The following is a 17,285-nucleotide window of genomic DNA, read 5'->3' as shown; positions in this document are numbered from 1 at the left end:
TTCATTTTTGAATGGATATGATATAAATGTCACTCAAACCCTGCTTCTATGTCATTACTCAATGTGCTAATTTAGATTCCAGCATCACACAGGCCGACATGATTGCATATCTTTCATGGCATTCTATATGACGGTGCCATCATTTTAGGTGTCAGGGACACATTTAGACTTGATTCGGTGGAGCCCTTCCTCTTTCAAATATTAAAGAAATAGTTCACCCAACAATTCAAATTCTGACGTCATTCACAGTATTGTACTAAAACCCATGTTGTTCTAAACCACATGACTTTCTTTCTTCCACTGAGCAGAAAAAATATGTTAGGGATAATGTTAGGGACTGACAGCCTCAGTCATCATTCACTTTCATTGCATCTTTTTGCATTCCATACATTAAAAGTGAATGGTGGCTGAGGCTGCGTTCTCTCACTGATATTTTCAAAGTATCTTTTCTTTTGACACCCTGTATGCCATAGCAACGTGATTTACAGAATTTCAAAATCAACTGAACAAATATTTGGCTGATAATGAACAAGAAGGGCCATTTACCTTAGACGGAAACAGTTGGATGATGTCGTCGGGCACAAATAACTTTAAACAGTGGCTTTGAATGATTGATTTAGTTAAGAATGTTTAAGCTTTATGATTCGTGGAATTCCCATTCTGCTTAAAATGTAAGCTAATATCAACAGAGTTTCAGCCTTATCTTGTATGTTGTATTTGTATTCCTTAATAGTTGCTGTGTAAACACATCCGGTATTGGTTTTTTCTTTACTTACAGAGGCACTTAGAATCCCAAAAGAGATGCTGTTTTCCTAAAATAAGCATAATTTGTGTCTGTTTTCCACTTTTTGGATTTGTATACTTTATGAAAGCACACAGAAAGCAAGTTAATTACAGTTACACTGGCGACCAAAAGTTTGGAATAATGTACAGTCTTTGCTGTTTCTGATGGAAATTGTTACTTTAATTCACCAAAGTGGCATTCTGCTGCTCATAAAGTATAGTCAGGACATTATTGATGTAAAAAACAGCATCATCACTATTTGAAAAAGTAATCTTTAATAAAATCTAGACAGACCCCATTTCCAGCAGCCTTCACTCCAACTCCTTATCCTTGAGTAATCATGATAAATTTCTAATTTGGAACTAGAAAATCACTTGCCATTACATCAAACACAGCTAAAAGCTGTTTGGTTCATTAAATGAAGATTAACAATGTCTTTGTGTTTGTATATGAGTTGCCACAGTATGCAATAGACTGGCATGTCTTACGGTGAATATTAGATTAAAAATGGCAATAAAAGGAACAACTCATCAGTCAATCATTGTTTTAAGGAATGAAGGATACACAGTGCTTAAAACAAAAATCTGAAGATTTCATACAAAGGTGTACACTACAGTCTTCAAAGACAACACTACAGTTTTCAACAGCTGGCTCTATCAAGGACAGAAAGAGATGTGGAAGGCCAGATGTACAACTAAAGAGAATAAGTACATCAGGATCTCTAGTTTGAGAAATAGACGCCTCACATGTACTCAGCTGACAGCTTCATTGAATTCTACCCGCTCAACACCAGTTTCATGTACAACAGTAAGAGAAGACTCAGGGGTGCAGGCCTCATTGGAAGAATTGCAAAGAAAAAGCCACTTTTGAAACAGAAAAACAAAAAGAAAAGGTTAGAGAGGAAAAGACACACAGTCATTGGATAACAGATAATTGGAAAAGAGTGTTATGGATCTTAACTCCATTGAGCTTTATGGGATCAGCTAGACTGTAATGTGCGTGAGAAGTGCCCGACAAGACAGCCACATCTATAGCAAGTGCTACAGGAAGCGTGGAGTGAAATGTCACCGGAGTATCTGAACAAACTGACAGCTAGAATGCCAAGAATCCTCTGCAAATGATCCAGAATGCAACAGCACGTCTGGTCTTTAATGAACCAAAGAGAGCACATGTTACACCACTCCTTGTCTCTCTCCACTGGCTACCGGATGATGCACTTATCAAATTCAAGGCTCTGATGCTGGCATACAGAACAGTCACTGCGTCTACTCCAGCATACCTAAAATCAACGTCACCTTGTTGTACCAACACAAAGAGGCACCAAAACACTTTCTCGGACTTTCAGCTTCATCATACCACGTTGGTGGAATGACCTTCCCAACTCTATATGTGACGCAGACTCACTCTCTGTCTTCAAAAACCGACTTAAAATGCATTTCCAAGAGCACTTAACTAGTCACTAACAAAAAATACAAATAAATTTGCACTTGAATAAGTTTTGAATACTATTCTGATGATAGTGAAACTTTGGCACTTTTGTACCACTGTGCTTATGTTTTCCTCTTTTGTAAGTCGCTTTGGATAAAAGCATCTGCCAAATGAATAAATGTAAATGTAAATGGATCTGCAAAGATGTCATTGCTGCACGTGGAGGATTTTTTGATTAAAACTCTTTGAGATTTTTTTCATATAGTTAATTCTTCACATAATTAATGTTCTGACTTTACATTGTGATCAGTTGAATGCCACTTTGGTGAATAAAAGTACCAATTTCTTTCCATAAGAGCAAAACTGTCCATTACTCCAAACTTGAATCCGCCAGTGTATAACATTCTCTAAAGTGTAAGTGCAGTTGCAATTGAATTCATGCTTCATAACCTAGTTATTGTGTCAGTAAATTGGCCAATGCCACCAAAATGAATAGTTTTTTTTTTTTTTGCCACCTTGTGAGCCGTACTGGTCAAAATGTTTAGATGTTTTATTTTCCACCATTCCAGTCAACCCTGGAAATGTTTGTTATATACAAATTTATGCTCACTGACACTGACTGCTCACTGTTCTATACAAGACTGTCAGTTTTGTCTTGCTGAATGCTATTGTGTATCACACTGAGCATTTTAGAGACCGATTTCAACAGTAGTGAAATGTTTACTGGGAAAAGTCAATATTGTACAATACTGTAGTACACAGAAAAAGGATATGCACATTTGTATGCATACAGTAAATATATTTTTTGTGGCAGTGTTACGTGTAAATTTGGATGTCCATTTTTACACATTTCTTACATGTAAAGTCATATATAGTGAACAGAGAATTGCCACAAAATGACATCCATGCAAAAAACCAACCAACCAACCAAACACACACAAAAAAAAAACAGTGAAAAAACCTGCTGTAGTTCTGTAAAAAACAATGAATTGTACCTCCTCATGGTACGTAACACTACGTTCCCATCTTCTTGGTGGACATCCTGTCACTAATGTTAGTCTGGCCAGAGATTTAGCAGACATCACAAACATTCTGACAGATTGTGATAACAGAATGGATCATTTTGCATGTAATGGCTCACACAATGAAAGAATGTTTAGAAGTTGTGAAGAGTATGACACTGAGTATTCACTGAGAATTAACTCATCAGTTTTGATCAGCCTGTGCATTTAGTTATTGTGCAAATTGTAGACAATTGTACTTACTCTTTTGTACACATGTGCCAAAGCATGTGCAGTTTGCTTAAACGAACAAGGAATTCAAATCTGGTGTGAGCAAGAAACTAACTGTTCAAATATTTAAACTTAATGTTTAAAAAAAAAAATTCTCATTCAAAATTGAGCCAAAGTGATTGAGAAAAACTGTAATGTATAACTAAATATAAATATACAAATTTCCATGTCTCTTCTTAAAATCATTGATCCATGCATACTTTAATTCGTATGTATTAAAATGTTTCGGTAGACATAAGGAGACAGTGAGAAGTCTTGATGCTGGTTTTATCTGTAATTCCTCTCTGTCTATTTTAACCGAGCTGTAGGAGAGGGTTCTTTGCCAAGCACTATGGACAAACAGAGTGCTTATCTCTATCAGGTGCAGAGATAGTGAAGACAGGCCCAATGCTTTGTCCATATATGGGTCGCCTTTCTCGGTCAAACTTCACATGTGTTGATATGTGCCATGCTGTCAGATGCCATGCAAGCATTCTAAATTTCTGGTGGCTCATAGCATCTGTGAGACTGAATATTGTTCAGTCAGTTTCTCTAATCACAAACCATAGAAAGAGCATATGCTTCTATGTATTCCCATTTAAAAGGGCCAATTGGGGGCTGTTTGATCTTAAATGTTAAAATAGTTTCTAGTGCTAGTTCCATATTTCAAGTTGATGTTATCATAATGATCTCTAATGTTTCCTTACAGGCTTTGATATCTGATTTGGCTACACCATTAAAAAAGCAGCTTCAAAAGCTATAATGGTTCTGAACTAATTCTTGAGTGCTGATACTGGATTTTGGCCCTCAAATATTTATCATGTATAAATGTGAGAAATTGATTTCTTTTTATTGTAAACTCCTCACATTCATCGCCTTGCATTTCTAACCAAATGAACGTCAAGTTCATTTAAATGTGCTTTAAAACCTAAACCTTTCCTTTTCATATAAGCAATATCTGATAGATCTCTCTCTCTCCTTTTTAGGTAATACCAGACATTTGTTGAACCCTTTCACACATTGATTGTCCTCCATGCATGTGTAAATTGGTTTTCCTCTCAAGAGAAGGACTGATTATGAAATGATTAGTAAAATAAGGAAATTATGAAAAGATATGCATCATACTGGTGTCAAGAGGGCAGAGTTGACAGCGAGGCATGTGTTTGAGGATAAAAGTTGGGAGGATCACCAAGGTTATTAAAACATAATGAGAATAAACGAAAGAATCATCTGCAAGGTTTAAAATAGCCTTCCTTATACAATGTAACCCCAAATAATTTAGCAGAACTCAAACAAATCTGAGGTAATTAGTTACAATAACATTTTTTAAGTTTACAAATTACAAGTTTTTTAATTTTGTAATATGTGGGTTGATCAAAATAAACAAGTAATCTCAATTTAAATACTGCAAGTAAAGAAAACTAGCTAGTACGAGCTAGAATTAGCTAGTACAGAGAATGCTAACATTGTGAATGCAGGTTGAGAGGTAATAATATGCTTTTATTAGCATAACAATTGCTCATTGAGTAAAGCAGTATAAAACACTTGTAAGCTGCGTTCACACCACCAGCTACTTTGTCGCTGCGTGTCGCCATTTGCTGGCGGTTAGCTCGCAAGTGGTGTGTATGGACAGCCTAAACAGCACTGTTTCTTTACAGTTAATATTATTATTAAAATATTAGGATCACGTGAGCTCTACCATCTTCTCTTGTATTGGCTGTCGCTCCCGAAAGTCGCTCTTCATTTGCATAAAGTTCAATATTTCTCAACTATCTGGATATGCCCAAATCCGGTCGTCAACGGTCGCCGTCGCTCGTGATACCGGAAGTCGCCAGCTCTCATTGAAAATGAATGAGATGAGGTCGTTTTGTCGCTGCGTGTCGCTGGCAGTGTGTACGCAGCTTTAAGCTTTAAGAAGACTCCAGTCATATCAGTAATGTTATAAAAGCTGTTTTTTTCTACATGGTGAGGGACTCCTCATGGTGGCTGCCATATTAGAATCACATGACCAGATAAATAATACTCACTTAATCTCAGTAACTGTCCTGTTTTTTGACACTATTTCTGCATCCATAATCGTGTACTGTCACTCACAGTATGTACTGTATATTATGAAGGATGCACTTCTCGGCCAGATAAACACTATGTTCTTTAAGTATGCATGAAAGTAGTATGAATAGATTCTGGACATACTTCATCCGGGAACATAAACATTGGCTTGTGCCCTGAATATTGTGAAGTTTCAATAACAGAACTTTTATTAACATCAACTGACAGCCACACAAAGTAGCACATAACCATGCCAGATCAACTCACAGCTCACCTCTAACCCACTGCACACCACAGCTCCCCCTTCAGGGTTCTTTACACATTACATATAACTGTACAGCAGGGTTTAACGATTCAACCAGACATTGTTTTCACATTCGATGGTGAAATGCTAGTAGCATGACTGGAATTAGGCCCAGGTACGTTTTTACATGGTTGTTCTTCCTGCACTAGAATGTCTGGGGCAATATTAGGGGTAGTTGTCACAGATACATCCTGACCAGGTGGTTCTCCCTGTACAGGTGTCTGTTGTACCTCAGCAGATGTTGATTCATTGTCAATGGCTGTGGACGTTAAGTGTCATCGATTTCGATTACGTATTCCAGTAACAGATTGGATAAGGTAAGGCCGCGGCGTGTCACATTTTCTGAGGACAGTACCAGACATTTTCCACCCTCTTTCATCATCTAGCTTAACAGCGATTTTAGATCCTGATGAAAGTTCAGGCAATGTTATGACACTGTTCCTTTTGTTGTAGTACTTTCTATAGCTCTGTTTGGCCTTTTCACCCACCTTTCTCACTTTTCTAAGATCAGGCCTTGTTGGTTGCAGGTGTGACTCAAATGTGGGAACTGTAGTTCTAATATTGTCTGCCATTCATGAGTTGCTCAGGACTCACACCAGTAGCTTGGAGAGGTGTGGCTCTGTAGCTCATCAAAGCTGTGAATGGATCAGAATGTTTCAGAATCTTTTTTTTGTTAGCACTTCTCTCTTAGCTTCTCCATTCGAATGGGCATAATGGGGACTCAAAGTAATGTGCTGAAAATCATAGTCTCTCGCAAAGTCTTTGAAAGCACATCCATTGAACTGTGGTCCACAGCACGTGTCGTTTAACCTGACAGGTTCTGATGGTGAGCTATGTCTGTGTATTTAGAAAAGTAGTCCACTGCTACTAAGTAATGCTGCTTGATCACTTCAGCTTCATAGCTTCACAGATATCAGCTTCAACTCTCTCCAAAAACTTTTCTGCTAATGGAATGGTTATGAGTGTCTCTTTCCTTTGAGTAGATTTTGAATCTTGACAGACCATTCAGCTATTAACTAACTGCTGAATCTAATTACGTATGTCAGGCCACCACACACTAATTCTTGCTCTTTCACTACATTTCACTATGCCTTGGTGACCATTGTGCAACCTATGAAGTATATCAGGCCGCATGTTTTGGGGAATTACAATCCAATCATCGTACAGTGCTTGATTCTGAGAGATTGATAAGTGATGACGTACACTGTAAAACGATTTCACACCTTTAGGGATGTCAGATGCATACCTGGGCCATCCAACATTCATGTACTCTTTCACCATCTGTAGCTCAGGATCCATTTCTGTTTGTCCTTTCATGGTTTCCAGCTTTGTAGTAGAAATTGGTCATGCACGGTTGACTGTTTCTTCATAAGCTTCCACTTTCTGCATGAATTTGGAAACCTCTGACAAAATAGCTGTCTGAGGGTGTCGTGAAATCATGTCAGCAACTACCAGCTGTTTAGCAGGTACATACTGTGCAAGTGGATTGTTGCGCATCATCTGCAGTAGCAGTCTTTTGCATCTCAGTGGAACTGAATCAAGGTCTTTGGCATTGATTAATGGAATCAGTGGTTTATTTTCAGCTTGTAAGGTAAAACTTTCCAGTCCATACAAAAATCTTGAAAATTTCTCACAGGCCCTCAGAACTGCCAGGCACTCCTTTTCGATTTGGGCGTACCTTTCTTCAGCATTGGTCAGCACCCTAGAGCAGTAGGCCACCGGTTTCAGCTGTTTTATTCTGCACCATCCTTTCTAATTCCCCTTTAACCTTTGTGAGCAAGGGCAAGGACACCCGTCTTGCAGTGGGCACACTGTATGGTACAGCATCCTCTTTCAGGCAGATTTTTATAGGTTTTGTCTTGACTAGTCCTAGTTCAGAAGAAAGAGTGGGTTGGATCTCTTCCAGCCTCTTTACTAAACCCATTGCAACTGCTGCGTCATGGCCAAGGAGATTATATATGTTGGGACCAGTCACCACAAATGCTTTAAATCTATACTGCCTATCCTTGAAGGTAGTCATAGATGTAAACTCCCTTCTGCAGTTCAATGTACCTCCTGGGCTCTTAAGTTTCACATTGACACTTTTTGGCTTATGCTTCAGAATTGAAAAGGTTTTGTAAGAAATGACGCTCAAGTTAGCGCCAGTATCAATTTTAAAGTCTATGTCTGTGTCAGTGTTGGAAGTGTGACAGTCCATGCACAACATTTACCAGTAATTTGAGTTAACGCAACTAGGAAGTGTGTTACTCTGCTGCCCTCTGGTGGTTTGCTAACATTATGGACTTCTCGGGTTCTACAAACTGCAGCAAAATGACCTCTCTTTCTGCATTTGTGACACTCAGCACTTTTTGCTGGTCACATTTCCACTTTTCCATGATTCATTCTTCATCTTTTATACCTCCACTCAAAAGCATGCTCAGACTGCTTTCGTTTTGTGCCATTGTACTCTCTTCCTCTTTCGTTATAATGAGGTTTCCATCTAGCGCCAGCCACTTCGCTAATCTGTGCGCTGATGTTAGCTGCCTGTTCGCTGACATGTCCTCAGACTTCAGATTGCCTCACAAGTTCTACGGCATTACTGAGTCAAATCAGGAATTAATTGGAGCTTTTCTGGCAACTTTTGGTCCAGAATCCTTAACACGAGCCTGTCATGGATATTCTCATCCTTAGCGGCACCAAGGTCACATGTGTTCGCTAGCTCATGGAGGCTGTGAGTATACTCCTTTGCTGTTTCACCCGACTTTTGACCCCCTCGTGTGAAATTGTGTTCGTTCGTGAATGACGTTAACTTTAGGTACAAAGTAGTTGTCAAGCTTCCTGATTACAGTATCATATTCCTCCCTTTCTTCATTCATGAATGTGAATGTCTGATACACTTGTTCCACTTCCTTTCCCAGCGAATTAAGAAACGTACAGACCTGTACCTCTGCCTCTTCTTTATCCAGCTTGTTAGCTATCCTGTTGCGGTGAAAACCTCTGACACCATTTTGGACATCGTTCAAGGTGGTTAAAATCAAAACTCTCCGGAGGATGAAACTTTGCCATACTTTTTCTGCTGCTCCACTTGTGACACCATGTGATGTTTCAATAACAGGACTTTATTTTGTAAATGTCTAAACTTTTATTAACATCAACTGACAGCCACACGAGGTAGCACGTAACTGCCAGATCAATTTACAGCTCGCCTCTCAGCGGCTGTGCACCACAGCTCCCCCTTTAGGGTTCTTTGCACATTACATATAACTGTACAGCATTAAATATTACCTTACAACACAAATATAAGACGTAATAATAATCACAAAAATAATTAACTGTGATTTTAAGCAAGCACTATTAAAGCACAAGAAAAAAAACAACTTTCTTGTTATATTTAGCACTTACAGTTGAGAAAAGAGCTGTTCTGATTTGTGGTTCTCTGCTCTTTTTTAATCCAGCGTCTTCGCCACTCCTGAGATATTATGAGATGTGTTCAGTCGATTCGCACTTCAGAATGATACTGGAAATAGTAGGTCATCCAGGTATTTCTTGCTTACTGTTTTATGAATACTGAAGATTCGGACATACATCTCCATTGGCATACTGTTTTTGGCATACTATATACTGCAGCATCCAGTCTTGAAAATCTGGAATTGGTGGTGGCTGTACTGCTGAGGAATAATGGTAAAAATACATTTTAACCACCAATTCTTCAATTCATCTACCTTTGGAAGCCCAAACAAAGAGGTTTTGCTTTCGCAGTGAAGAAAACAACACCTTCTCGACATGTCGAAAACACTAAACCAACTCATCCTGGCCTTGGCTATAACTACTTAGATGGGCTTTATGCAAATGTATTACATAGAGATGTGAATATTTTACAGGTGAAGAGGAGAGGGAGAGATACTGTGCTGCTGTTTTTCACCTGATTGGTCTGAATCGCTGCTGTATGGTGCTGCCAGCGCTGTCTTGTCTGTCCGTGTGCTGTCCGTGTCCTCTTTACTCCGTGACTTTATCACTGCGTGAGAAAAGGGAAAATCAATGCATGATAGTTGACATGTATGGCTTTAATTATATTGCAGTATAGTAGAGTAAACACTACATCAGGCGTCGGGAAGGAGCCTATTTATTTTTTTTGGTTGATGCATTTTTTCTAAGAGCCATACCACAAACAAATTATTTACCATTTTCAAGTTTTTCAATAAATTTAAATGTTTATATTGCCCATAGGCTACTCAAAAACAAACAAATATGCAAATATTAATAGGTAACATTTTGCAATATGGAATTGAGCACACGTGTTTGTGCGGGTCTCCATAAAATTACTTAATTTTGGGCTGGGCGATATGTAAAAATATTTTCATAATAATCGCATTTAAAATATTGTGATATCTGATTATATGGTCAAACCCCAAGGTCGGTGAATATTTTTGCTTTATTGATTTTGCTTAAAAATTTAATACATTTATTGAAACACAAATAAATTTAACAAAAGACTTTCCTAAATTCAAAGTGCACTTTAAACAAAATGAAAAAAGCAATTAAAATAACAAAGTGATTCAAAAACCTTATATATAACCACCTCCCCAAAATGAGGCCCATGTCTTGGAGAAGTGCTTTCATTGCACTCAGAGATCACTGCACACAACAGCGGCTTTTCTTTCGTCTGTTCTTCAAAATATAATCATGTTTTGTCAAATGCACGGTGGCTGGTACATCAGCAAAATACTCTGCATGAAAAATACGCATTTGGCTGGTGTTCATTTCAAACCTTGTTCAACAGGAGTAGGCTGTAGGACAAATTCGGAAGAAAGGAAATCAAAACAGTGTCATTGACTTAAAGCTTTTCGATTGCAACCACACTTTCTGCTGGAAAATAATCTCTAGAACATTTTAAACGATCATGTGTTGTTTGATTTTTAACAAAGAGCCACTTGTGGCTCGCGACCCATACGCTCCCGACCCCTGCACTACATCAAATACTACACACATAAAATGCCATTTTCAATATTTGTATTAAAAATAGTAAAACATATTTGTTTACTTCAAATTGAGTCTCTTCTTAAATTCTTTATTGTTGTTTTTTAAGTAAATAATTGTCTCTGTGTTTGAAAAGACAGTGAGGTACTTTTACATGTAACAGCAGTGTTAATATATGTAATTTCAGTTACTGCATCAGTGTTTCCTCCAGTGTATCCTGTAGAATACTGTTTATTCCTGCAGGAATTAGCTTACACAATAGAAAACAGGTTTTAGAACCTTATTTTATTTCTGATGTTGGTTTGCAGTTGTCCTGTTGAAATGTCAAAATCATGCAGGATTTTTCTCCTGTGCAGGAAGTGTGCTGGCTAGTCCTGCATGTTCCATTCTAAAACCTGTAGGAATATCCTGCACAGTTTGTCCATGTGTCCAGCAGAATACCTGTAAACATCCTACAGATAAAATGAATATCCTCAGGATTCCTGTAGGGTTTTTTTGTAGAGTGAAATTAATATGAAATTGCACAATTGGTCTGTTTATTTTATTACTTTTTCATTTTATTTTTTACTAAACCGCTTGAAAGCACATTACATCGTATTCACATTGGATTTCCAATTTCGTAAGAACTAACTTTCCAGAATGAATTGAAAGCACCATATTACAAATATTACGGAGTGTACCTTTAACAAATAAACTACATTACCCACAATACAATGCCTTGGGAATTTCCGGGCGCGCTGCGCTAACTCATAACATTCATATGTTGGCAAAACTTCGATCCAAACTCTGTTACATTTGCGTTGTCGTTGCGCGTTGTTATTTACTGTTGTGGTAATCCGCTGTGTTGTTTTACAATGTCATAATTTTCACCAGAAAACGAAATATGCAGTTTTTAAGTCTGATTGTTTATTTAGATTGTATGAATGGCCAGTAAGAAGTTAAGGAGGTCAGGTGTCTCAGCTGATCTATGCGATCGACTCAAGCGTCATCAAGTGGAAACATGCCAGGTAAGATCAGATATCTTACACTTATATTGTGCTCTCTTTACATGTTTTTGTTGTACGTCTACCATAGTATTTTTGGAAATACATCCTAGCATCATGTAAATACTATGGTATGTGAATATATAATGTTTATTACCATTTGATGCCATCACGGTACTGTTGTATTGCCACAGTACTTTTTTACAAGGGTATGCACTCTGACCTTTAGGATCTGCTGTCCATCACACCTCTTGAACTCATGCGCTTGGCTGGACTCAGTTATTCAGCTGTTTTGGACTTGCAACGTCTGGTCAGCAAAGCATGTGTGCCGGCTGTGACCACCGTAAGTATATTTACTTCATCTAACAAGTGCAGCTGGTGTTACCTTTTAGTGGTAATGTTGTTTTTTATGTCAGGCATTGGATTTGTGGAGGAAGAAGGGAGAGCTGTGTTTCTCCACATCACTTCCTGCCCTGGACAGACTACTTCAGGGAGGTCTGCCACAAGGTGCTCTCACTGAGGTAAAATACTGGAGTAAAATACATTGGCTACACTTGTTTTAGAGTGCTGATTTTGTATGCACCTGTTTAAGGAATGATGCCACTTCCTTTTTTCTAGGTGACTGGCCCATCAGGCTGTGGGAAGACTCAGTTCTGTATTATGCTCAGTTTGCTGGCCACTCTGCCGAAGAGTATGGGAGGCCTGGACAGCGGAGTCATCTACATTGACACAGAATCGGCATTCTCTGCTGAGAGGTGTTAAAAAAAGCTTGTGCTTACTTCCCCCATGTGCTTCCCACTGTCATTTAGTAGTGTTTCATTTGTGACTTGATTCTTTTAAGTGAATGAATCATTCTGCACTGACTCCGCAAGAGATAGACTAGTGAACAAAATTAGCAAAGCACTTTATTTCTGATGTCAAAGAATGACTAGAACGTGCGCAAATTGTGTCATAGCGTGAGATGTAAGGGAGCAAATCATACACCTTCATTGTATGAGTTAGTAGTTAGACATTACTTTTTTTTTTCTATAGCTTGAAAGTCAATAGAAAATCCTTTAGTAGATCTGTAAACATTGAAATCGTAATATAGAATATTAAGACTTGTTTTGGTCATGAACAACTCAGTGTTTTGAATGATTCTGTTGAGTAAATGATTCAATTACTTATAATGACACAAATAAGACATTCACTGACAGAGTAATTTAATTAATCTTTTTGGTGAAAGGATTCAGAAGATTTGAATCTTTGGGATGAATCAAAAATCCTTTCTGTTTCTCTAAGGTTGATAGAAATGGCACAGACCAGATTCCCAGAATACTTCTCTGTGAAGGAGCGTGTGCTAGAGATGGCATCTCGGGTTCATCTCTTCAGGGAATTGACCTGTCAAGATGTCCTGAATAGGTTGGTGCTAACACACTAGCTAAGTACTTTTAATTTAGTGTTTGATACAATTCATTTTTAAAGGTGATGTGTGTAAGTTTTTCAGTGCCGAAATACTTTCTCCTATCTCCACATAATATGCAGAGACAACTATAAGTAAGCCATTGAATTTCTGAAAAACTTTTAACACTGAGTCTCAACTAAAATTCCTGTTTCCTGTCAAAAAGCTACACTTTGATGCTGCGCTGATTTAGCGCTTTGGGAACAACTTTAGGTTTGACCAGCTGTGAATTTGTGTGCAAAACGTCAATGAAATTGACTAGAATTTATAGCCTCTGCTGGTGACATTATTGGATGCACCTGTAGCAGGGCTATAGATAGATGCGTCACAGGTGCATCGTCAGATCTTTTGTCTTCAGATCATTCTGTGTGTGTTGTGCTTCTTGACTGTCAGAACTTTCTACTTTCCTCTGTTAGGAGTTAGAATTTTTAGGCAGTGCGCAGAAACTTTTCTCTTTAAAAAAAAAAAAGAAAAAGAATGACTGATAAACAAAGCAAGCGGTGTGTGTTCCCATGTTTACGCTCTATTGCTGAGAGGGACACACACCAGTTTTGTTTTGTTTGTTTGGGGGAAGAGCATGCTGCTCTTGCGTTGGGGCAGGGCGGGTGCGAGCATTGCGATTTATTCTCAGTCAAAATGCTTCGCACTCGTCTTGCTTGCTTCCGAGAGACAGCACCCACTTTTACATCGTGGGGCTCTCCTATGGACCTGGCTGAGGAGCGAGAGACGGGTCCGTCCCTATCGCTCGCTCTCTCCCCAGATCCAGCCGGTCCCTCCCGTGATCCTAAAGCACGCTCCGGCGCCTCTTCGGTTCATGAGGGGGACCATGAATCTCTTGAGTCTGTGGACTTGGAGCTTCCCACCTCTGAGCATTCCATGCATGATAATAAATCATCGGAGGAATTACTCAAGGTGATTACTCGTGCGGTTGCCAGGCTTCAATTAGATTGGCCACGCGAACAAGAGACTCCCCAAATGCTCCAAACTGGAGTACAGATTTCTTTGTGGTGGTCGAGGGAAGGGAACGTCTCATCAGTCCCTTCCCTTCTTTGATGACCTCCATGATGAGCTTTCTCGTTCATGGAGGAAACCTTATACTTCCCGTGTCTTCGTGCCCTCGACGTCGATATATTCGACAGTCGTGGGTGCCGAGGCACGGGGGTATTCGATGATGCCGCCGGTAGAAGAGACACTTGCGGGTTATCTCTCGCTTGGCTCAGCATCGTTGCTAAAGAGACCCACTCTCCCCACAAGGCTTATCAGGCAGCAGGTCAAGCTGGTGCTGCCCTGCACACTACGGCAGTGTTACAGGCGTACCAGGCTGATCTGTTGAAGGACCTGAGTGCGGGTGCCACATTCGACGAAGAGGCTTTCTCTGAGCTTCGTCGAGCCACAGATCTGTGTCTCCGTGTGACCAAACAGAAAAAAACCCTGATGGTTTTGCAACCAGCCTTGTGGGGGTAGCCCCCCCTTGGGATGGGTCACGTGAAACATCCACCTGTACCCTCCCGATACCCCCACAAAACCGCTCCATTCCCGCCGCCTCTGTTTCGGGAGTTAGCGGTTTCAAGCGAAATGTTGGGTGTTCCGTTGCTTCCTGCCATAGTCCAGGACACGGGACACTCGACATCCCCTCAACAGGAAGTGTCTGAATCGATACCCATCTCAGAGAACCTGGCAGCGTGGAAACTACTGCCAGATGTTTCTATGTGGGTACTAAGAACAGTAGTTAAAGGCTACAGAATTCAATTAGTTCGCCGTCCTCCGTGTTTCAACGGCGTGGTTCCCACTACTGTGAAACCGGAACAAGCATGACTACTGTGGAAAGAACTGCAAAATCTCTTGGTCAAAGGGGCCATAGAACATGTTCCCCTTCCAGAGAGAGAGTCAGGTTACTAAAGCAGATACTTCCTGGTTCCCAAGAAGGATGGGGGGTTGCGTCTGATTTTAGACCTTCGAGGCTTGAATCGCTCAGAGGGTCTGACTAACCGTCAAGATGGTCGTGTCTCAAATCCAACAATGCGATTGGTTGGTCACGATCTCGAACTCATGGATGCGTACTTTCATATAGAAAGTCTGCCACGACACAGGAAGTTCTTGTGATTCGCTTTCAGGGGCAAAGCTTTCCAATATTGGGTTCTTCCATTCGGTCTAGCCTTATCACTCCGCACATTCACAGAATGCATGGATGAAGCACTGGCACTTTGCGACTCCGGGGCATCAGCATTCTGAATTACATAGACGACTGGCTGATACTAGCACAGTCACAAGAACTGGCATTCCAGCACAGGGATATCGTCTTGGCTCATCTGGTTTCTCTGGGGTTGAGGCTCAATGCCAAGAAAAGCGTCCTCTCTCCCACTCAAAACTACCTATCTGGGGATCGTATGGAATTCGATCACAATGTGGGCACAATTGTCTCCTGCTCGAATCGAGTCCATTCAGAACACCTTGAGCAAAGTCAGACTAGGCCAAGATTGCACTGTTCGTCAGTATCAACGACTACTAGGTCTCATGGCAACTGCATCCTCGGTGATCCCTTTGGGCCTTTTTGCACATGAGACTGTTTCAGTTGTGGCTCAAAGCCAGGGGATTTCATCCAAGGGCCAATCCCCTAGGCTGATAAGGGTTACGCGCCGCATGCTGACGGGCTGGGTAGCTGTCTTAAGTGGTCGTGCAGCTCAAGGGGAATGGGAGGGTCGTCAGCTCGAGTGTCACATTAACTGTCTTGAGTTGATGGCTGTATTTCTGGCCCTGAAATACTCTGAATACTGTGAAATACCTGAAAGCCTCCAGAGGCTGCCATGTCTTGGTGCGGATGGACAACACAGCGGAAGTCTCTTCCATAAACCATCAAGGAGGTCTACGTTCACGCCACCTGAACACCTGAACAGACTGGCACGGCAGATTCTCCTTTGGGCCCAGGGCAAGCTCTTGTTGATCAGAGCAGCTTATATCCCTGGATGCCTGAATGGGAGCAGATTTACTGTCCCGACAGAAAATACAGACAGGGGAGTGGAAACTCCACCCTGAGGTTTACAGAGCAGAAGTGGACCTCTTTGCCTCCCAACAGACCTCTTTGCCTCCTCTACTTCTCTCTGAGTCACCCAGCCCCCCTGGGTCTGGACGCGATGGCACATACATGGCCCAAAATGCGCCTATATACATTTCCTCCGGTTTCTCTGCTCCCGTGAGTCCTGGCCAGAGTTCGCCAGCAAGGGTCCTGCCTCTTACTGATAACGCCGCATTGGCCGAACAGAGTATGGATCTCGGAGATAATGTCTCTCCTTGACGGCTTGTCTCGGGAGATTCCGGACAGGAGGGACCTTCTATCTCAGGCGCAGGGGACGATACCTCATCCCCGGGCCGAACTGTGGTACCTTCATGTTTTGCCCCTGAAGGGTACCAACTGAGGGACACTGGGCTTTCACCTGAAGTCATCGAGACCATTCTGAGCGCTAAGGCTCCCTCTACTAGAAGTTTTGCCAATAAATGGGGTGTCTTTGAAGGATGGTGCAGTGCACACAATGCAGATCCATTTAACTGCCAGATTGCTTCAGTTCTGACTTTCTGCAGGAAAATTATCAGCAGGCACATGCCCCGCCACTCTCAGGGTTTTACATGGCCGCTCTATCGGCTTGCCACACCTTGACTGACGGGATGACATTGGGGAGACATCCTCTGCTCGCTCGCTTCGGCCGTGGAGCCATGCTATTTGGACCTCCTGCTAGGACCAGGATCCCTTCATGGGACTTCGCAATAGTCCTTGAGGGTCTGGTTGAGACCCCATTTGAACATCTAGAGTAAGTGTCTGAGAAACTTCTGACTCTCAAGATGGTTTTTCTTATGGTAATTACTTCTCTAAAAAGAATTGGGGATCTGCAGGTTCTGTCTGTCTTGCCAGCCTGCTTCGATTTTGGCCAATGGCTAAAAGCAATATTGCACCCTCATCCTGACTACCTGCCTGAGGTTCCTTCACAACAGTACATCCGGTCACTGCCGTTTACAACGCCGGAGCAGGGAAGACTTAACGGACTGTATCCAGTCCGTGCCCTTCAGACTTATGTCC

The 17,285-nt window shown here is 40.9% G+C and overlaps 1 protein-coding gene across 5 annotated transcripts in view; it reads left to right on the top strand.

Annotated features, from left to right (window-relative positions):
* The window catches only part of rad51b (RAD51 paralog B), a 67,326-nt gene that overhangs the window by 1,940 nt on the left and 48,101 nt on the right, over positions 1–17,285 (top strand). For 3 of the 5 annotated variants that reach the window (XM_052096248.1, XM_052096246.1, XM_052096247.1), the window contains exons 2-6: positions 11,707–11,799; positions 12,005–12,118; positions 12,192–12,296; positions 12,394–12,530; positions 13,057–13,176. In XM_052096248.1, the coding sequence (XP_051952208.1) occupies positions 11,716–11,799; positions 12,005–12,118; positions 12,192–12,296; positions 12,394–12,530; positions 13,057–13,176 (560 nt within the window). In that variant the 5' untranslated portion in view covers positions 11,707–11,715. Of the gene's footprint in view, positions 1–6,053; positions 6,154–11,443; positions 11,624–11,706; positions 11,800–12,004; positions 12,119–12,191; positions 12,297–12,393; positions 12,531–13,056; positions 13,177–17,285 lie in introns of those variants that run through there. The other 2 variants (XM_052096243.1, XM_052096245.1) reach the window with 2 other exon arrangements.

This window comes from Xyrauchen texanus, chromosome 28 (assembly GCF_025860055.1).
Source record: "Xyrauchen texanus isolate HMW12.3.18 chromosome 28, RBS_HiC_50CHRs, whole genome shotgun sequence".
In the NCBI taxonomy this organism is placed as follows: domain Eukaryota; kingdom Metazoa; phylum Chordata; class Actinopteri; order Cypriniformes; family Catostomidae; genus Xyrauchen; species Xyrauchen texanus.
The sequence above is the reverse complement of the archived record's forward strand: the minus strand, read 5'-3'. Positions and strand labels throughout refer to the sequence as shown.